The 19,131-nt window shown below is 41.6% G+C and overlaps 1 protein-coding gene across 5 annotated transcripts in view; it reads right to left on the bottom strand.

Annotated features, from left to right (window-relative positions):
• Positions 1–1,957: 1,957 nt before the first annotated feature.
• The window catches only part of Znf148 (zinc finger protein 148), a 111,905-nt gene continuing 94,731 nt past the window's right edge, over positions 1,958–19,131 (bottom strand). For 3 of the 5 annotated variants that reach the window (XM_032900142.1, XM_032900140.1, XM_032900139.1), the window contains exons 8-9: positions 9,672–9,790; positions 7,808–9,406 (exon numbers count right to left, since the gene is read on the bottom strand). In XM_032900142.1, the coding sequence (XP_032756033.1) occupies positions 7,808–9,406; positions 9,672–9,790 (1,718 nt within the window). Of the gene's footprint in view, positions 9,407–9,671; positions 9,791–19,131 lie in introns of all 5 variants that reach the window. The other 2 variants (XM_032900138.1, XM_032900143.1) reach the window with 2 other exon arrangements.

Below are 19,131 nucleotides of genomic sequence, written 5' to 3'. Positions count from 1 at the left end.
ACCCAGGCCTGACAGGCCAGCACCTCCAGCAGACATCCCCAGTTGCGCACTCCGGGCTTTAAATACTACCCATAAATCTAACCGTTTCCATTGAGGGTAACTTTTGACAACGTTCTTTTTCCTCTGTAATGGTCTTCTCGTATTTCTATTTTCTGGAGCTGGCTTCTTAAGCTGTACCTGTCTTAGGAAACCACGCTGAAGCAGAGAATAACCATGCTTTCCCACTTACCTATTTATTAAGGAATTCCACCTGAGGTGTGCAGCACAGTACCAACACATCTGTACACCCAGTGTTCGCCTTAACCATACGAAGTACACTGTGACACGTCATCTGTGGTTGATAACCACAATGCTTTCGATTAAGATGCTAGTAGGCGGGTTGGCCCAATGGCTAAACAGCACTGGCTGCTCTTGCAGAGGATCCAGGTTTGAATCCTGGCACCCACGTGACAGCTCACAAGCCCCTGTAACTCCAGTGTCCGAGGACTGGACGACCTCTTCAGTACTTGCCCAGCATCTCACTCACACGGTGCACTGATGTCTATGTGGGTAAAACACGTAGTCTTTTTCTTTCTTTTCTTAAAGAAAGATACTGGTAGCTTCAGCCATGTACTATCTGCACTTAGCACAGTGTCTGGTAAGTAGGTGATCAGTGCTGAGTGCAGGGCGAAGGCTGAGCCCCAGTCAGTGAAGATCCAAGTCATCAGGAAACGCCAAGTCCTAGCCCAGGGAATGCTCTCCCCTAGACTCCCTTCCCCACACAGCAGGAGTATCTGTTTCAGCTTTAAGGACATGAAAAGTAGGAACAGTAAGGTTACAACTTTAAGCTCATTCGTGTGAGCAAACAGGCAAAGGATCAAATGCACTCACCCCACTTCACAAGGCGAGGAGGCTGTTTTAACCTGCCTTTCCCCAGGCACTGGAAAATACCATTCTTACTTGGAGTCTTTTTTTTCTCACCCCAGCCTTTACCCATAGGCATGCCTAAGTCTATGGATAAATGGTTTTGTTCTGATTGCCTGATCGGTCTTAAAATGACTGGGCTAGGGAGGAGGGGGCTGGGGGATGATTCCCATTTTCACTTTGGCCTCCACTGACTCTTGATCTGGGAAGTGGATGTTGTTTATCCTAATATCCATCAGATTCAGAAAATCGGGGGACTGAACAGCTGGGAAGTGTGGTCTATCAGGACACCGATCGGAAAAAAAAAATCATTTTTGTGAGCGATAAATTGTCAAGTAAGACTCAGTGACAACACATTAATTCAAGTGACTTCAATTTTATTTTTTCATAGAATCTTCAGAAGGTGGGAGAAGTGTCAGGTAGAATGTCTCCCCATCCCTCTTCCCACCAAGCCAAATCACTCAAGAACCGGGATCCAGGAAATGAATAGTAGTAGACCATCAGTGGTACCATTGTGTACAGTTGGTCACAGCACCGTGCCAATGAGCCAGGGTCTGAGCACTGACTTCTGCAAGGGCCAATTAATTGACATTTGTCCCGAGAACGGAGGCAGCACTCTTAACTGCAAACTGCTTTTTTACAACGCATCCCACTGTCAGAAGACAAGGTCCTGGCAAGGTGGCTGGTGGATGAATACAGGTCTATCTACACTAACGGAGGGGGTGGGGGGTAACCCCAAACAAACCATGTATGCTATGGATGGAAGTTAATGGAATCTTATCTGTAAAGGAAAAGCAGTATATATTCTTAGCCCTATGCTTCAACACGGTTCAAGTCTGAAATAGTTAATGACAGTTAACAGCTGACTTGATCTTAGAACTAGTAACATCTCACAGCAATCTACAGTGAAGGCCCTGATATTTACTCACCCTATGGGATATTAATCCCACACGGACACCCTTTCCTCCAGAATAACTAGGTACCACATTTTTTTTTTTGCATATTTACCAGTAGTTATTTGGTTCAAAGTACTGTGAAAAATTCAGCTAGAAAATTATTCATAAAACTTGTATTCTGTATTTTATTTTCAAACAGCCAAGTGTCCACATTTAAAATGCAGAATTTGCAAATATAAGTTAATCTAATAATTCAATTTAAAATAAAGTAAAACAACTTCCTTTAGTATCACAATACACAAAACAGTATTATAAACTCCAAGAGGCGAGGTGAACTGTGACAACTGTGCCGAAAGCTATGAACTCATTAAACCGTGTAATGTCAGTTCATGTCCCGTGACCAGGGATGAAACACGCCGTCACTGCATCTGAATGGCTCAGTGACTCACTCGTGGTATAAAATGGGGGCTCAAGCAAGATGGTTTGGTTTTTTTTTTTTTTTTAAAACAATGATAAAAAAAATTTTTCAACAGAAAATCCTCCCAATTGTTTAAAAACAATTATACATGGAGGATAACTATTATTTTAAAATATCTTGGCTAAATTTCAATCATTAGGCTGCTGACTGCAGTGTAAAAGTTTGTATTTAAAAATATCACAAATATAGCATTTAGCAGTGAAAATTTCAATGTGGTTAAGTTTCACTGCAAAGAATTTCACCTGAGTAGACTTCTGAACTTTAGTGCTCGTATTGTAAGGGAAGGGAAGGGAGGCCCCGCGTGCCTGACACGCAGTTTGCAGCTGATTCTCCCGCTGACCCCCTTGGGGTGCAGGGACCATCTGCTGTGGCCTTCCCAGGAAAAGACACCCCCTTTCCCACGTAAATTTACTCTGGCATCTTAGGAATTCTCCGTATCCATCCAATATTTCCATGTAGCTACCCATTCAAGCACAGCAACCCAATTCATTCAGTTCTATACAACAGCCTCTCCATTATGTACATGTTTAATTAGCAATAGGAAGTAGGAAACAAAAGTTTACAGCGATTGAGAGGGGCCAGAGACCAGGACAGGGAAAGCAATACTGAATAATCAGAATATCCTAGCAGCCTACCGCTTTCAACAACAAGGTTTTCTTTTATTGGTTGGAATACAAAGAAGGCATAAGGGACTCCAGGAAAATAACACTATGTCTCAGAAAATCCAACGCGCTCCACCGTCGGGATTTCCGTCATACATTTAATTTCGTCTGTACAATTTTTATAAACGTGTTTTTCTTTTCAAAGTCATCAGATTCCCAGGTGAAACTCAGCACTACACAGTATGCCCTTGAAGCAATGAGGTTAACCTGCTTTATTTGGGTACCAAGGTCCCTTCCAGACAGCATTAAAATAAAGACAAGTAAGACTAGACAGATAAAATCCAGTATAATTCAAACCCGACAATGAAAAATTTCCCCCATATTGTTGCAAAATTCTTTCTACTGAAGTGCTTTGCTACAATAATAAAAGGCAAACATTACATAGAAAAGGTCCCAGTGTACTAAAAGTGACAGGAGTGGGCTAGCAAATCCTTCAAAGCACATTATATAAATGACTAGCATTAAAAACATTTTCCCTATAAAATGTAGGTCATAATCATTTATAAATTGGCGGCTTTGTTTCTAAAGCAGTGATGGGTGTTCAGAGAGCTGCTCTGTACAGTAAATATCTACTCACTTCAAGCTATAAGTTTGTCTTTCTTTGTATTGAAGTTGAGTAAATTCATCTGGTCAGCTGAGAAATCAAGCTTGAAAAATAAGTATCTAAAAATCAAAGTAGAAAGTTTAGAGTCATTGAAATGTAGCTATGAAATATGAAGAGATCTACCTACCTCACAACTGAACTGAAGTGACCTCAACACTAACGGGCTTGAATCTAGAACAGAGACACATGTGAAAACCCAAAGCGAACCACAGAGTTAGGTAGCGGTTACAGAAGCAGGAAAACAAAACAAAAACACACCCCTTCCTTCAGTGTGATGGGCACTAAGTCCTGCGGTCTTCCTCCACCTTTGCACAAGAGTGGTAAGGCCATTCAATGCTTAGTGAGAGTGAGGACAGACGAAGCCAGATCTAGCCTGTCTCCCCTGCAACATCGAGAATGCTGTGTAAACAGTATTACGTTCCAACAGGAGGAACGGTGGAATTTGCTTATAAAAACTGATTAAAGGTAATCATCATTAAGTGAAGCAAGGATAACTAACAACTCTGAAATGTTTCTCTAGAACGTTCCTGATGCTACTTGTAAAGTTAGCACTGCCATGTATTATTGCTTACATACAGGACAACATCACACGCCTCCTAACGTAGAGCGGGACTGTGACTGGTTTGTACATATTTACAGTCTTAAAAACAAGCTGTAAAAACATTACATACTTTCAGACCATACAAATCAGCACATTGGTACTCACTTCAGACAAATGGAATGCACGACATTGATAAACATCATAAAGGAAGACTCACGTCAAGTCCTTGATTGTCAAGACACGTTTATATATAAACTCTAACTGTGCAGAATCAAAGGTTCAATCTTAGGCGCATCCTTACTCGATGAACCGTATTTACAGCATGGTATTGCATAAAAAAATAAAATAATGTTTACAGGGTTTTACTTTTTTTTTTTTTTATCCATTGGATTAAAGAAAGCAACAAGCACAACAAGAAATGTTTGTCTGCTTTAGTCTGTTTCCTACCAAAGTTTAGGTGGAAGAAAGGAAACACACGGTTTTTATTTGCAGAATATAGCAAAAACTGGAAAATTATTTCCCTGAAATAAAGCAATCTGAAACAGAAAAGGTTTAAATTAAATGGCAGACTCGAATAGATTCTCATTGATTATAATAGTGCTTCTTCAAGTAAATACACTGAACAAGGATGAACTCTAGTTAAAGGTTCTAGGGAGCTCGGTACGCAGTGTGCCTACTCAAAGGTTCCCGGCCTCTTTTTTTTTTTTTTTAACAGCCCTTTAAAAGCCCAAATTAATAAAAAAATAATCAAAGAAGTGGCAAAGATCTAACCTTGCTGGCACTTTGCAAGTGTCCCTCATCTGTGGGAATGAAAGCTTGCTGTGAGCACAAGGCCCCTTCTACCTCATCAGAGATAAAATGACCCACTGCGGCACCCTGAGTCAGAGCTAAGATGGTGGGTTCCTACCTGACTAGGTAGCACATGCACACCGTAGATCCACAAAAAACAAACAAACAAAAAAAACCCCATAGGAACTACTCAGCTATTCCAAACCCAACGGAATACGTGTGCGGTAAGAACTGACGCTCAAAACAGCAACTACGCTTTCTGATGTTGGAGGGCTCCCGCCCTGTCTAGTGGGTGCAGCCTAACGGGCTCCTGGTGAGCAGAAGCTGAGGGTGTTAGAGCTACATACACTTCGAGAAGAATTTGCTCACTTCAAGGAATGAGAAGTGTGAACTGACAAGGGTATCAGGCAGGAAAGCTTTCTAAGCCCACACAGGGAAGCCCAGCGTGTGGAGATGATGCTTCTCGGAGGAAGAAGGGACAAGCTGAGCCTGGCGGGCCTCTGCGATTTCACAGTAAGTGATGACTACACTGAACTGGTGAGTCAGGAAGTTAGCTGGCTGTCAGTCACCTCGGACGCTGACAACCCAGTAGAAAAGTCTGCCGCCATACTGTCGTGTGGATTTAAAGAAACGTGTTTAAGACAGGAATGCAACACCTGGAATTCTGTTTACAGAACTTCCGTTTTTGAAGGCTTCTCTTCCTAAGCTGACCTGTACTGCCCGGCAACCATCACATTCTTAAAACTGTGCTGGTGATGTTAGAGACAGACCCTTACACTGTGCAGGAAATGTGTCAAGTGCTCAGTGGAACCACACCGTGTTTTTAATCAGGCTCAACTTAGGAAATAAATGTCTGCTTTTATCTAAAGTACTATGAGAGAATACAAGCACCCGTCTAGGGTACACACGGTCCCATCACACCTCATCTGATGAAGCGGCCCTGTGGTTATCTGATGCGCCACAGACACACGTCAGTCTTCAGATCGATAATGGCAGAACTTAAAATATTTACTTCAAAGAAGTCTAAAGTTCTTGAAGATCTGACAGCAAAGCTGTCAAATGGGAAAACTATGATTTCAAGCAAAGTCTTATAACAAAGCGAAGAGGATACCATATTAAACATAACTTATATTCCTTGTCATAAAAATACCAACATTTTAAAAAATAAATGAGTGTAAGTGAAGGATACTGGGGGAGGATATTTCTTTGTTCCCTTCTTTATGAGAACAGTCTTGGGATATCATTAAATAAAAGAAAAATAATTTAAGTGGATAAAATACTCGACACTGAAACAAAGCACGCGGATCTACAGGGCCAACAGCAAAGTCAAAATGGAAGTTAGCAAGAGGGTCCTCTCCCAAGGGTACTGGTTTCAGATCACCACTGGTGCATTGTGATAAAGATGGCCGAAATGGAAAGTATGAAACCCAAAAAGGTGGAACAAATAAAAGAGATGTAGAGTCGATGTAACGAAGGTTAGTCTCCAAAAATTAAAACTGTCCGATGTGTAACTCAAACCATCATTCTTCATAAAAGTGTGTGTATATATAAAAGCATTATTTATTGTAGCATGCTGTATTGTTTTAAGACAAAGTATACATATATAAAAAAAACATTCGTGGTATAAGGATAAAGTCTGTAGTTTATTTAGATTTTGAAATGCAACAAAAAATTTCCCATCACTCATCTAGCTGGAAAAGAAATTGCAGTTACTGGAGTCAGTAAGCACTTCCGCTTTGTAAATCTGTCATGAGCGGTATTCACTTAAATGTAACTTAAGTAAGCAATTAAATGCCCATTTCTTTAGTTTCTTGGGATACTGTTGAATTATCCAATCTATCAAGAGTCCAGAAAGAGAAGAATTAAACCAGGTTTTACAGTCCGAAGATATCCCAACTTTCTTTTATTGCCAAAAAGCAAAATTGTCAATTACGAGATGATTATGACACAACCATACCAAACCTAAAAAAAAAAAAAAAAATCTATGATTTTAACTTTGAGAAATCAAAAATACCAGATTAATTCTAAGTGCTCTATGTCAACTGAAGTGTGTAAAATAAAATACATTTCAGCTTTAAAACGTGGAATATACATTTTGTGTAAGCATTATTTTCTTGGGAATGTAATCTACAGAATTTTTCTTTTTTACTAAAACTTCAAACCTTGATACTTGCACATGAAAAATCATAAAAAATATCTACGTTTACCTGTACAAAGAAATGACACCAATATGCACACTTCCACAGAGAAGTGAATGCTTCAACAGCTGTGTGTTTTGGTAAAAGTTTTGAAAGTATGCATACTTTAAAAGTAATTAGGCTTTTAAATAGTGGAGTCTTAGACTATCAGATTTATTACTTTTTTCTTCAAAAAAAAAAAAAAACATGTCAATATAATGCAAAATGAAAACCAAGGGTATATGGCATATCATTTTTAAAGGTGGTTTCTTTTTATTACCCCCTCTAGGACAAACTACTTATTTAAGCCATAATCTCTTGACATTGAAACTTTAAGTTCACTGTCTGTGACGTCTCCTCGGATTCCCTGCTGAAGTGCAATACTCTGCTGAAAACTCAGAACAGTATGAGGAGCTTTCACACAATTACTACGCTCCTAAAAATGTACAATGTTATCAGTTAGGAAACAATTGTGCGAAAGTCTTTTTTTCTTTTATCTTGGTGTGGGTGAATAGCAAGATCCTGATCTAAAACAGGTAATGCATCGCTTCTCTAACGGTGACGACACGTAAGGCAGTTCAAGGAATGCGGACTAACCAAACGAAATGCAGTTACTGGATTATCTTGCTATTCTTATCAGCTTGTTATGAACGCACTGCTCTTAGATCTGTACAGCACTCCATTTTACAGAGTAACCCCACTCTCGATTAATCTGTTCTAAAGTGCCAGTATTATTTACACATTTTTTTTTTTTTTTTTAGCCAAAAGTCTGGCCAGTTGTGGCATCTGGTGAAGATGTCATCCCAGCTCTATTATCATTTACATTCACCAAGGGGAATTCTGAAAATTCAGCACTTGTCCCTGGTCCCCGAAGGTTCACCTGTCCATTGGCAGTGCTAAATTGAGTTGCTATTCCAGCTCTGGATCCATGGTATGGAGCACGGAAGGGCTGTTCAAAGGAGCTCATTTGGTAAGCCTGGTGGACAGGCTGTGCCTCAGCTTTCTTCTGAGAAGTTACTTGATCCAAAAAGTCTGCTGTTGATGTGGCAGAGGCGTGGTTTGTCTCGTCACCTGAAAAGGGAAATGGGTGCTGTGAGTCACCGACTATTAGTCCAAAGTGGGACTTATCTGGAGTTGTTCTTAGTGGAGAATTCATTCCTGATCGAAAGCTATTGATGGGCATGGCCGCATAGACTTGCTTGTCTATGGAAGAGAATGCTGGCGGATTTGGAAGGGTCTGGTTGTCAGTCACAAAGTTAAGGCTCGGGCTGTTCAAATAGGCATCGTTTTGGCTAGTTCTGTCCAAAGCCTGCTGCAGAAACTTGGAGTACTCCTGCAACATGTTAGCTTTATCTGAGGAGGATGCTTGGGAGCTTGATCCAACGTTCTCTGACTGGGTGACCTCGGGTACATCGGAAGAATTGATTGATATGCTAGAAGTCACTTCGGTATCTGCAACGCTGAAGGAAATCTCATGCTGTCCATTAGCTTTGTGGGAATAATGATCCAGCAGAGTCTGCAGGACCTCATCTGGAATAACGTTTTTGTCATGATTGCTCTTAATCTCCACGTTCAGTGCCTGGGAATCCAGTATGGATGCTGTGGTGTTTTCATCAATGACGCTGGCCACGGCTGCTTGTGTCACAGAAGGCTGAGAAGCTATGGTGCCCACATTCAGTGCGTACTCCCTGCTGTTGTTACTTGCAGCCTGGAGATACCGCTTCTTCTTCAGGAACTGCATGGCGTCGTCGTAATTAGTACTGCTGTGCACAGGTTTGCTGGGCCCCTCCTGCAAGTTATCCACTTGATCGATGTCAGCACTGCCTTCTGAGTCTAGTAATGCCTGCTTATCCACAAGCTCAAATGCATACTTGGAAACTTTGCTGTCTTCGTAAGTGGATAGGGGTGAAATGGTTTGACTTTGCTCCAGGGGCTGTTTCAGACTTCTCTTACTATTGATTTTTTTGAGAACCAACTTGGGTGGGTGTATCTCTCCAGAAGCGTCTTCTAAATGGGACCCTCCCACTGAGGAATGGGGCATTTCAACAGCATACTCCGCCACCATGTACTCGTCCTTCACTTTAGTGCTGGACGAGTAGAGGGGCAGGTAATCGTTTTTGTCTTTCTTCATCTCAGATTTGTCCAGTACACTCTCCTTGTCCATCCCGGACGATTTCTTCTCAGGTTTTTGCCTTTTCTTTTTTGGCAGTGAATTATCTTTTGGTGACGTAGAAAAGCCAGAATCTTCCTCTGATGTCAGAAGGCCACCTTTGATGGCACATCTGTTTAGTTTTTTGTCGTGATTTTCATGGCACATACGTTTATGTTTCAATACACGATCTGTTCTGGAAAAATACTGTTGAAGTCAGAGGTTGGAAGTGGTATTTTGTTGTTGTTTTTATGTTTATTTGTTTGGTTTTTTTGGTCAACAAGGAAGAGAAGAAAAGAAACAAAATAATTAATAACAATATAAATAATTCCAAACTAACTCACTGATCAAGTTTCTATTATAAATCTAATTGGAGCTTAAAATGTTCAATGGTTCTACCACTAACTGGTGCCTAACTTGTTGGTGATGTCACACTGTAGTTAAGGCGGGAGAGCCAAACTGTCTCACTTACCTGTAAGCAGTATTCACACTGGTAAGGCTTCTCTCCACTGTGAGTTCTTTTGTGCCTTTCCATGTGATATTTCTGTATGAATCTCATTCCACATTCATCGCAGCGAAATGGTTTTTCACCTAGTATGTGATTTAAAAATTTAAAACAAAACATTGTAAAGTCATGGACTATTTTGCCAAAAGAAATTCTTAACATAAACAAAAAGTCTGCCATATACTAAAAAAAGGCTGGAAGAGTCGCTGGTGCGCTGATGCAATCCAACACAGTTCTTGGGTACAGATTTTTAAAATTAACTTATCACCAGGAGATTTGAATTATTCCTTAATTACGTGCACACCACGGCACACATTCAGTGGTCAAAAGACAGCTTGTGGGACCTGGCTCCCTCCTTCTACCATGGAGGTCCCAGGGTTTGAACTGACACGCTCAGTCTTGACAGGAAACAGCAAATAGATTCAGACAGCTTGCTAGCCTGGGTATGGCCATTATTCTTAGGTCTTTGTTTTGTTCTTTTTAATTTTAAATTACTTTTACTTTTCTGTACATTCGAGGTAAACATGCATGTGTCACTAAATGTGCGGAGGTGAGAGGACAATCTGAGTGAATCAGTTTCTCATACCACCCTGTGGGTCGTAGGAGCTCAACTCCAGTCATCAGGGTTAGAATGGCTCGTACTTCCTTCAAAAGCACTTGGGGAGTATGTGAAATCTAGATCCTAAGTATCTCTTAAATGAGAATTTACTGACACCAAGTGCTGGGACAAAGTTTCCTACATAAGGTTTGAGGTTGGGAAGTCATTTGTGGTGTGCACTCCACAGCACACAGGCAGTCCTGAGGGAAATGCACGCCTACAACTGCCAAACAAAAGTGAGGGTTAGTTCTTCCCTTAACTTAAACCCAAGTTTCTCGTGTCATCTGTGGAAAGAATTTGACTGTCAACCGGACACATGACTGCTCTCATCCTTTCACTCCCTAGAGATTTCTTAGCTGTGGGGAAGGAAATATTACCTCCAATTCAGACAGCTTATACCAAACCAATAAAAGACGTCTGTGAACAGCGGGGCCAGAATCATCTTAAATGCTTTCCCCACCACACAGGAACAGTATGTTACTGAACTGTTAAAAAAGATTCTCCTTCCCAATATCCTCCTATGCATGTGTGTACAAGGTGTATCTTTCTACTATGTTAATGAAATCATTCATTTGCACAGTTTTTTAAATTGACTCTTGCATTTCCCTTTCCTATGTAGCTGTGTGCCTGAGTCTTGCTGAATGACTTTTGCTAGCTATTCCACACGTTGTCTTAGAAAGCAGTAGAGCTGATGTCCCTGATTGGGAACTTTGGTGTTTGCTACTGCTGAGTAGAAGTGGACATAAAATGACTGGTACATCTTTTCTATGAAAACTGAAACAATTTAATGAAATTTCTTTTGGAGAAAATTTCTTTAATGCTTTTCCCTTGGAGGGTCTGAGAGCCTCTCCTGGAAAAAGAAGCCTATCTATATATAAACTATGTAAATGATTTTAAGACTGGCATAAACATTTAAATGAAGAGTAGTAAGTAGGTGGTTTTTTTTTTAAAGCCATCTAGGAAAGCATAACACGTGAGGAAAAAATAATCTCAGTATGTTCCATAGCACTACGTTCCTAAGGCCCGAGGGCTCTGGAGTTTTAGTCCTGTGTAATGGTTCACCCTGGACCTGATACTGCAGACCATCCGCAGCCTATGAGTAAGGATGTTCAAGTCCTCTAACAGATAGAGAGCCACATGCTACAGTCTGAGTGTATCCCACAAAAGTTCCTGTGTTAGGAGCTTGGCCCTCAATATAATGGCGCTGGGAGGCAGGGAATCTTTAGGAAATGGCGCCTAGCATAAAGTGATTATATCATCAAGAACAACACTCTCAAAAGGACTCTATGACTGCTTCTTGCAAGGAAACTAAATGGACACTCTGGCCTCCCATTTTACCTTCAGATCACTTGAATTCTGCCATGATGCTACCTGATAACGTGGTGTGGTGAGAGTCCTCACCAATGGCCAAGTTAACAGAGCTACATCATCTTGACTTTCAGCCTCCAAGTGGTGAGCTAACAGAACTTCCTTTCTCTTTGAAGTACGTGTGAGCATTGCAAGAACCTACATTTCATGCATACCCTACTGCTCTATAGCTTGACATAATCTGATTCTTCACATTTAAACTTTATTGTAAACTTAAGTTTAACCACCATCCTATCAAAATGGTTCTGTTCTGATGTACAGTTTTGTCATCTAAGACAGCATCTTGATATGTAGGCCAGGCTGGCTGGAAGCTTGCTATTTAGCCCCATGCTGGTCTTAAATTCACCATCCTTTTCTCTCAACCTTCCAAGTGCTAGTAACATGGCAGGTACCACCACACCAGGCTCAGGACGGTTATTGCAAATCACCATAGAGCTATTAACTCAAACAAGTCTCCCTTCGATCTCCTCCTTGCAGCCTCTCCTACCATCACTCAGCAAGGCCCCGTTTTTCCAGCCAGTCCTCCTTCTGAATGCAAATGCTTTCCTTCTGGATACTGCCCCTGCGCCTTCAGCCTTTCTCCTTCTATTTTCTTTGGCAAGAGGGAAGCTCATCTATGGCCATGGCTTTAATTATGCTCAAATTTGATCCCCAGACCCTCACCTCTCCTTTGTCTATTCAACATATCTCTTTTTCATTTTAGACTTACTTATTTATGTGTTGAATATTCGCCTGTATGTATACATGTTTACTGTGCGCCTAGTGCTCAAAGAGGCCAGAAGTAGGTGTCAGATCTCCTGGAACTAAAGTTACAGGTGGTTGAGAGCCACAGTGTATATGTTGGGAATTGAACCTGCGTCCTCTCCAAGGGCAGTCAGTGCCTTTTAACCACTGGATCATCTCCCCACTTCTAACATTTCTGATATTTAGGATCTCAAATACATAGCATCTCACAGTAAACGGAAGGTCGTCAACCACAGTGTAGATTAAAATGTTGCTACTATTCACTTAGCTGTCCAAGCCAGAGGCCTGTACAACCTTCCCTGTCTCTTCCTATTTTCCCAATTAACAGATCCTACTGATTCCTCTAAACTTCCCACTGTAATCACTCTAGTTGAAAAGACATTTCCTGGGCTGGAGGGTGATGTAATGTCCTTTTAACTAGCTGTGTTGGTCACCTTTCTCTTAATTTAAAAGAAGGATTCGCTTGGCTTACACTTTCACAGGTTTCCATGTGGCTGGCTCCACTGGCATTGTATATGTAAAACAGGTAGGAAACAGGTCCAAGGCAGTGGTGGCTTAATGGCAAAAGTGCATGCCATGTGTTCCCACTAGTTTTTAGCACGCTGACATACCTAGGTAACTTTAACTGAAGAACTGCCTCCATCAGTTGGCCTGTGGGCATGTCTGTGATTGTCTTAACTGTCAATGGATGTGGGGGCCAGACAATTGTGGGTGGTACCATTCTTACACATGCGACCTGGACAGCCAAGCTGAAACACAGATCGAGGAACAGTGCTTCCCCATGGTTTCTGCGTCTATCCGGATTTTCTAAACAATGGATTGTGACCTAGAAGTGTAAACCAGTTAAAACCCTTTCTCCTCTCAGTTGCTTCTGGTCAGAGTATTTTATCACTGACAGAAATGCAAACGAGAACCAACACAGAAACTGGACAAGTGGATCTCAACCCCTAGAAACTAGAGTTAAAAAAAAAAAAAATCAGAGAACTGAGTCTAGGTTTTGTCTATTGACCTCCACATATGTGCATAGCACATGCATGCCCAAATCCATGTGCCTCCCTAAACACACACACACACACACACACACACACACACACACACACACACACACACAGAGAGAGAGAGAGAGAGAGAGAGAGAGAGACAGAGAGAGAGAGAGAGAGAGAGAGAGAGAGACAGACAGAGAGAGAGAGAGAGAGAGAGAGAGAGGCAGAGACAGAGACAGACAGAGAGAGACAGAGAGAGGCAGAGAGAGGCAGAAACAGAGACAGACAGACAGACAGAGACAGAGAGACAGGATAAATTAAGCACAAGGCCTGTTGAAACAGAACTGCTCACCTCATACTGGCCAGGAAGCAGAGAAAAGCAGGAAAGAATGGAGAAGCTATAGCCATCCGGGTACTACAACCCCTGGGATCCTGTTCCCACAACTAGGCACTATTTTAACTTTTTACTCTCTCCCCATAATGCCATCATTATATGAATCCATCAAAGGGTAATCCACTGACTAGGTCTGAGTCTTACTAACTATCAGCTCTCAGTGACTCAGTAAGCCTCTGGAAAACATTTCACTTTGAAACCCTAACAGCAGTAGTCCTGCCAGGACGCCTTTCCTCTCCTAACTCCACAGCACAGCAAGAGACTGTTGACAGAAGGGAGACTGGTCACTTTAAAAGCCTATCAGTGGTCTGAGACAGTGTGGCCCTAGCTGTCCTAGAACCACTCTACAGACCAAGCTGGATGGGGACTCACAGAGATCTGCCTTCTGAGTGCCACCACTACATTACCTGGCCAATCAGTGGTCTTCCAAAGGTCTCAAGATAAAAGAAAATGTGCAGTTTTTTGGCTTCTGCCTTTCTCTTGGGTTCGACTCTAACCTCTAACCCTTCTTCAATTTCAAAAGCTGCCACGTGCATTCTTCTATACACTACAGCCCCATTGTTATTACTTATTTAGTTCTTTATTATAATGAGTGGGAAAATTTTAAATAGTCAAGAAACTTTATTACCAACTGTAGTGTAAGTAAACTTTAAAATAATGAACTCAATGAAAAACCCTAGGGCCAACCTCGTTGTGACCTAGGTATGGTAGCACAAGCTGAGAGCACCAGTACTTAGGAGGCAGAAGCAGGATTAAGAGTTCAAGGGTACTTTGGCTACATAATGAGTTCGAGATCAGCCTAAGCTGTGAGCTCCTGTTTCCCACCCCGCTCTGAAAAGAAAAATCCCACCTCTGACAAAGTTCACACAGTCTTAGTAAAACATACTTGACAAGCGAAATTTATACTCTGTAACTTTAATTTTTTTTGAGATAGGGTCTCACTGCATAACCCTGGCTGGCCCAATCTCATGGCGAGCCACCTGCCTAAGCTTCAAGTGCTGGCATTACAGCAGCCATAAAACAGTACATGAGACTATTGGTTCTACAGCCAAGAGCTAGGCTTAAAGCTGGCCTCAGGACTTAGCTAAGAAACTGCAGGTTTATGTAAACCTCCAGAGTTGGTATTTTCATCAGTAAAAAGGAACCATTAAAGAATATTTCAGAACCAAACATCAAGTGGACAACTTATGAAAATTAGTGGTGATTTGAGAATGAAATCTGACACAGTGCAGTAATTCAAGAATATGTTGGCTATTAACATAAAATAAAGAGGCTGGGAGTATATTGTTATTACACCTACATACTAATTATAGTTATAATTCAACAGCTAGGCCATACACACCAAATGAAACATTCTTAAACTGAACTCGGGCGAAGATGAAATCAGAATTACTAAGCTCAACACATGGATTAGTAACCGCAGTCCCAGTAATTTTGCTCCTAACTTTGGAAGCACTAAGACTGATTTCTAGTTCATACAGGAGGTTAGAAAAAAAACATTCATCGGGCTGGGAGCCTAAGCACTGCCCAGGAAAATGACATTCTACAGAGAACTTCCTGAGACAAAGCACAAGCCGTGCAGTGAAAACCAGATTATTACACACAGGCTAGACAACAGCATGAAAACATGCCAGTTTTAGGTTCAACTGGACGGGCAAAGGGACTGCGGCCTGAAGACCCTCAAGGAAGAAGTGACGTTAGCCAGGCGGCAGGGATCACCACCTTCAATGCCAGCACTTGGGAAGGGAGACAGGATGATCTTGTGTGAGTCTGAGGCCAGCCAGTTGGCAAGTTCCAGGGTAGACGGGGCTACAGAGAGAAAGCCTGTCTCAAAAAAAGAAAAAAGAAAACAGAGGAAGAAAAAAAGTAACTTTGGGCAACTTCGCTGGGAAGCAATGTTCAAAACCCATCTTTGTGATATAGAATGCTTTTCTTTGCCTGAAATGAAAAGTCATGAGAATTAAAACTCTAAAAACACAGTTAATGCATGATTGCTTGCTTGCTTGCTTGCTTACTTGCTTCCTTCCTTCCTTCCTTCCTTCCGTCCGTCCGTCCGTCCGTCACTTTAAATTGTAGGCTAGATCCAGACATGGTGGGACATAGCATTCGGGAGGCTGAGACTAGAGAACTAAGTTCAAGGCAAATACAGGCTACAGAGGAAGATAAGGTCTGTTCAAGAATGAATATCTGAATGAATGAAAAGGAAGCCTTCATCCTGAGTCTCTGACAAAGCTGTGGACGATCCACTTATAATACTGCCAATGTAGTCTAGGCCTAGTCTCCTGAAGGTAAAGCAGCGAATAAGAAAACTGTTTCTTAGCTTCTGAAGATTCATGTTTAGACTTCTCTTTTATTTACCCAACAACACTAGAAAACTAATTGCCTTAAGTAAGAGAAAAATCCCAAGAAAACCCTAACCATAATTTCAAATAACTGAGAGTTGATCTAGGATAGTGGTTTGCAACCTTTCTGATGCTGCGACCTTTTAACATAGCCTCTCATGTTGTGGTGACTCCCACCCACAACATTATTTCGTTGCTACTTCCTAACTGTAATTTTGCTGTTATGAATCGTAATGTAAATATCTGATGTGACCCTTACAACAGGGGTCATGACCCTCAGGTTGGAAAGCACTCATCTAGAAACTAGGTATGAAAATGGGAAACAGCAACCCACTGCCCACTGTCCTTACTTAGATGCTGAGTGTAACAAACATGGCCACTGCTACACATTGCTCGCGCTTGTGCTCGCGCTCTCGCGCTCTCTCTCTCTTTTTCTTTTTTTCAGAGCTGGGGACCGAACCCAGGGCCTTGTGCTCGCTAGGCAAGCGCTCTACCACTGAGCCAATTCCCCAACCCCCATTGCTCTCTCTTGAATGAAGCCTGGCTATACTGGGTAGACAGGCCTTAAACTGTCAGCTCCCAAAGTGCTGGGATGACAAAGTGTGCACCATCAAAACAAGTTTAACATTTCTCTTATTTCCTTTTTTTTTTTTTTTTTTTTTTTTTGAATTAGCCAAGCTGAGGGACAAAGAGTGAAACAGAGACTGAAGGAAAGGCCATCCAGAGACTGCCCCACCTAGGGATCCATCCCATATACAGACGTCAAACCCAGTCACTATGGCTGATGCCAACGAGTGCTTGCTGAGAGGAGCCTGATATAGCTGTCTCCTGAGAGGCTCTACCAGAGTCTGACAAATACAGATACAGATGCTTGCAGCCAACCACTGGACTGAGTACGGGGACTCAAATGGAGGAGTTAGGAAAAGGTTTGAAGGAGGTGAAGGGGTTTGCAACCCCATAGGAAGAACAATAATATCAACAAACCAGACCCTCCAGAGTTCCCAGGACTAAACCACCAACCAAAGCATACACATGGAGGAACCCATGGCTCCAGCTGCACATGTAGCAGAGGATGGCCTTACCTGGCATCAATGGGAGGAGAGGCCCTTGGTCCTGTGAAGGCCGAATGCCCCAATGTAGGAGAATGCCAGGGCAGTGAAGTGGGAGTGGGTGGTTAGGTGGGGAAGCACCCTTATAGAAGCAGAGGGAGGAGGGAAGGATAAAGGGTTGCAGAGGGGAAACTGGGAAAGGGGATAACATTTGAAATGTAAATAAATAAAATATCCAATAAAAAGAAAATCAGCCAAGCTGTACAGTCAGTGTACATATGGCTATAAGCACCTCAGCCTATTTAATGCGAAGTAATTAACATTCGAAAAGCATCGAGCAGATCTAACTTTAGGCATAGTGTTAATCAATGGCAAATGTCATCTAAATATGGCATTACTAGTAATAATGGGTTTCCTATTATTATGTGCTTAGCCAAAAAGATTATGTAATTCTAAAACATAGAAACAGATTTTAAAATGCTTAAATACTGTCCTGACTTATAGCATTCTAAAATTAGCCTATTTCTGAACTTGGCAGCCACCTGACAGTAAGTGCTCTGAAGTAACAGATCGACAGTGCAGACAGCGCTCAGTGCATGTCAGCTGACCACCCCCTAAATTCCTAACAAGAAATAAATCCCCTCACCAGACTGTTGTTCTCCTCTTCATACAAGACTGTACGTGGGCATCTCAGCCTTTTTGTATATTTATTAATCATACTAAACAGAGATAAGTATGTAATAAATACAATTTCCTAATTAATTTTAAGTATCAAGGGATAAAAACAATCCTCAAAAGCAAACCTTATCACTAAATGTTTTTCCTAATCAGGGCAGTTAATTAGGGGCCTGGCCTCTGCTGACTCCCTGGAACCTAGTGTTTTCTTATTTGCTATAATAAAAAGACTTGACTGCTCCGAGTAACTGGACTTCACACTGCACTCCACATACACTAGTGTTTTTACACAGACCCACAGTGTTTACTTCAAGAAGTAAAAACATACGACGAACATTAAGGCTGGAGAAGGGTGTGAAAGGCAGTGTGGGGAGAAGGCAGCTGAAGGCGGCTGAAGGCGGCTAAAGGCGGCTAAAGGCAGCACAGCAGGAGAACTGTGGGTCAAATCAATGTATTGTCAGCTCCTACCAGAGAGGATTCAGAATGTTCCTCACACAAAGAAAAGATAAACGTTCCAAGGAATGAATGTGTCAACTGCCCTGATCCCATCACCGTACATTATAGAGAGGGACTGAAGCACCATTCTGTCCTCCATAAAAATTTGCAGTTAATAAATGCCAAATAAATCACAAATAAAACTTAAATTAATAAACACAATCTGGGGGGGGGGAACTCTGGCAGAACAGAGCAGCCAAGATAAGTATATTCTTAAGTATACATATATTTGCATGTAAAATGTAGGCGGTACAGATCAAAGAAAAGATCCATTTATATTGCCTAGATTCCCGTAGTGTGACCGCACCCATTTACCCACAGATGAAACACTTTGTTCTCTATGGCTGAAAGGAAGTTCACTGTGTATACTTACCACATTGCTTTATGTATTCTTCTTGGTTTCATGACTTAGCTACTGTACATTATGTTCTATTTAGTTAAGACTTTGATATATTGAGTAAGAACGGAGAGATTGGACACCGTCATCTCATTCCGGAAGTTAGAGAAAATGCTCCATTTCCTCTCATTTGCTATAATGCTGGCTATAGTCTACAATATACAGTGTTTACTCTGTTTTCCTTGGATGTCTTCCTAACTAAGGGGCACACCCTGAATTTGAGAGATATGGCTTAATGCTCTATGTTGACCAAAGCATACGAACACTACTGTTATACAAAGAATCCGCACACTCTGGTGCAGAATCAGCCATTCTTACACTGTCTATCTCTTCTCTGTATGGGGCTGTCAAACACCTAAAACAAAGTCAAACAAACAACCCC

Source organism: Rattus rattus, chromosome 4 (genome assembly GCF_011064425.1).
Source record: "Rattus rattus isolate New Zealand chromosome 4, Rrattus_CSIRO_v1, whole genome shotgun sequence".
NCBI classification, from domain to species: domain Eukaryota; kingdom Metazoa; phylum Chordata; class Mammalia; order Rodentia; family Muridae; genus Rattus; species Rattus rattus.
This window is presented reverse-complemented; position numbering and strand designations above follow the sequence as displayed.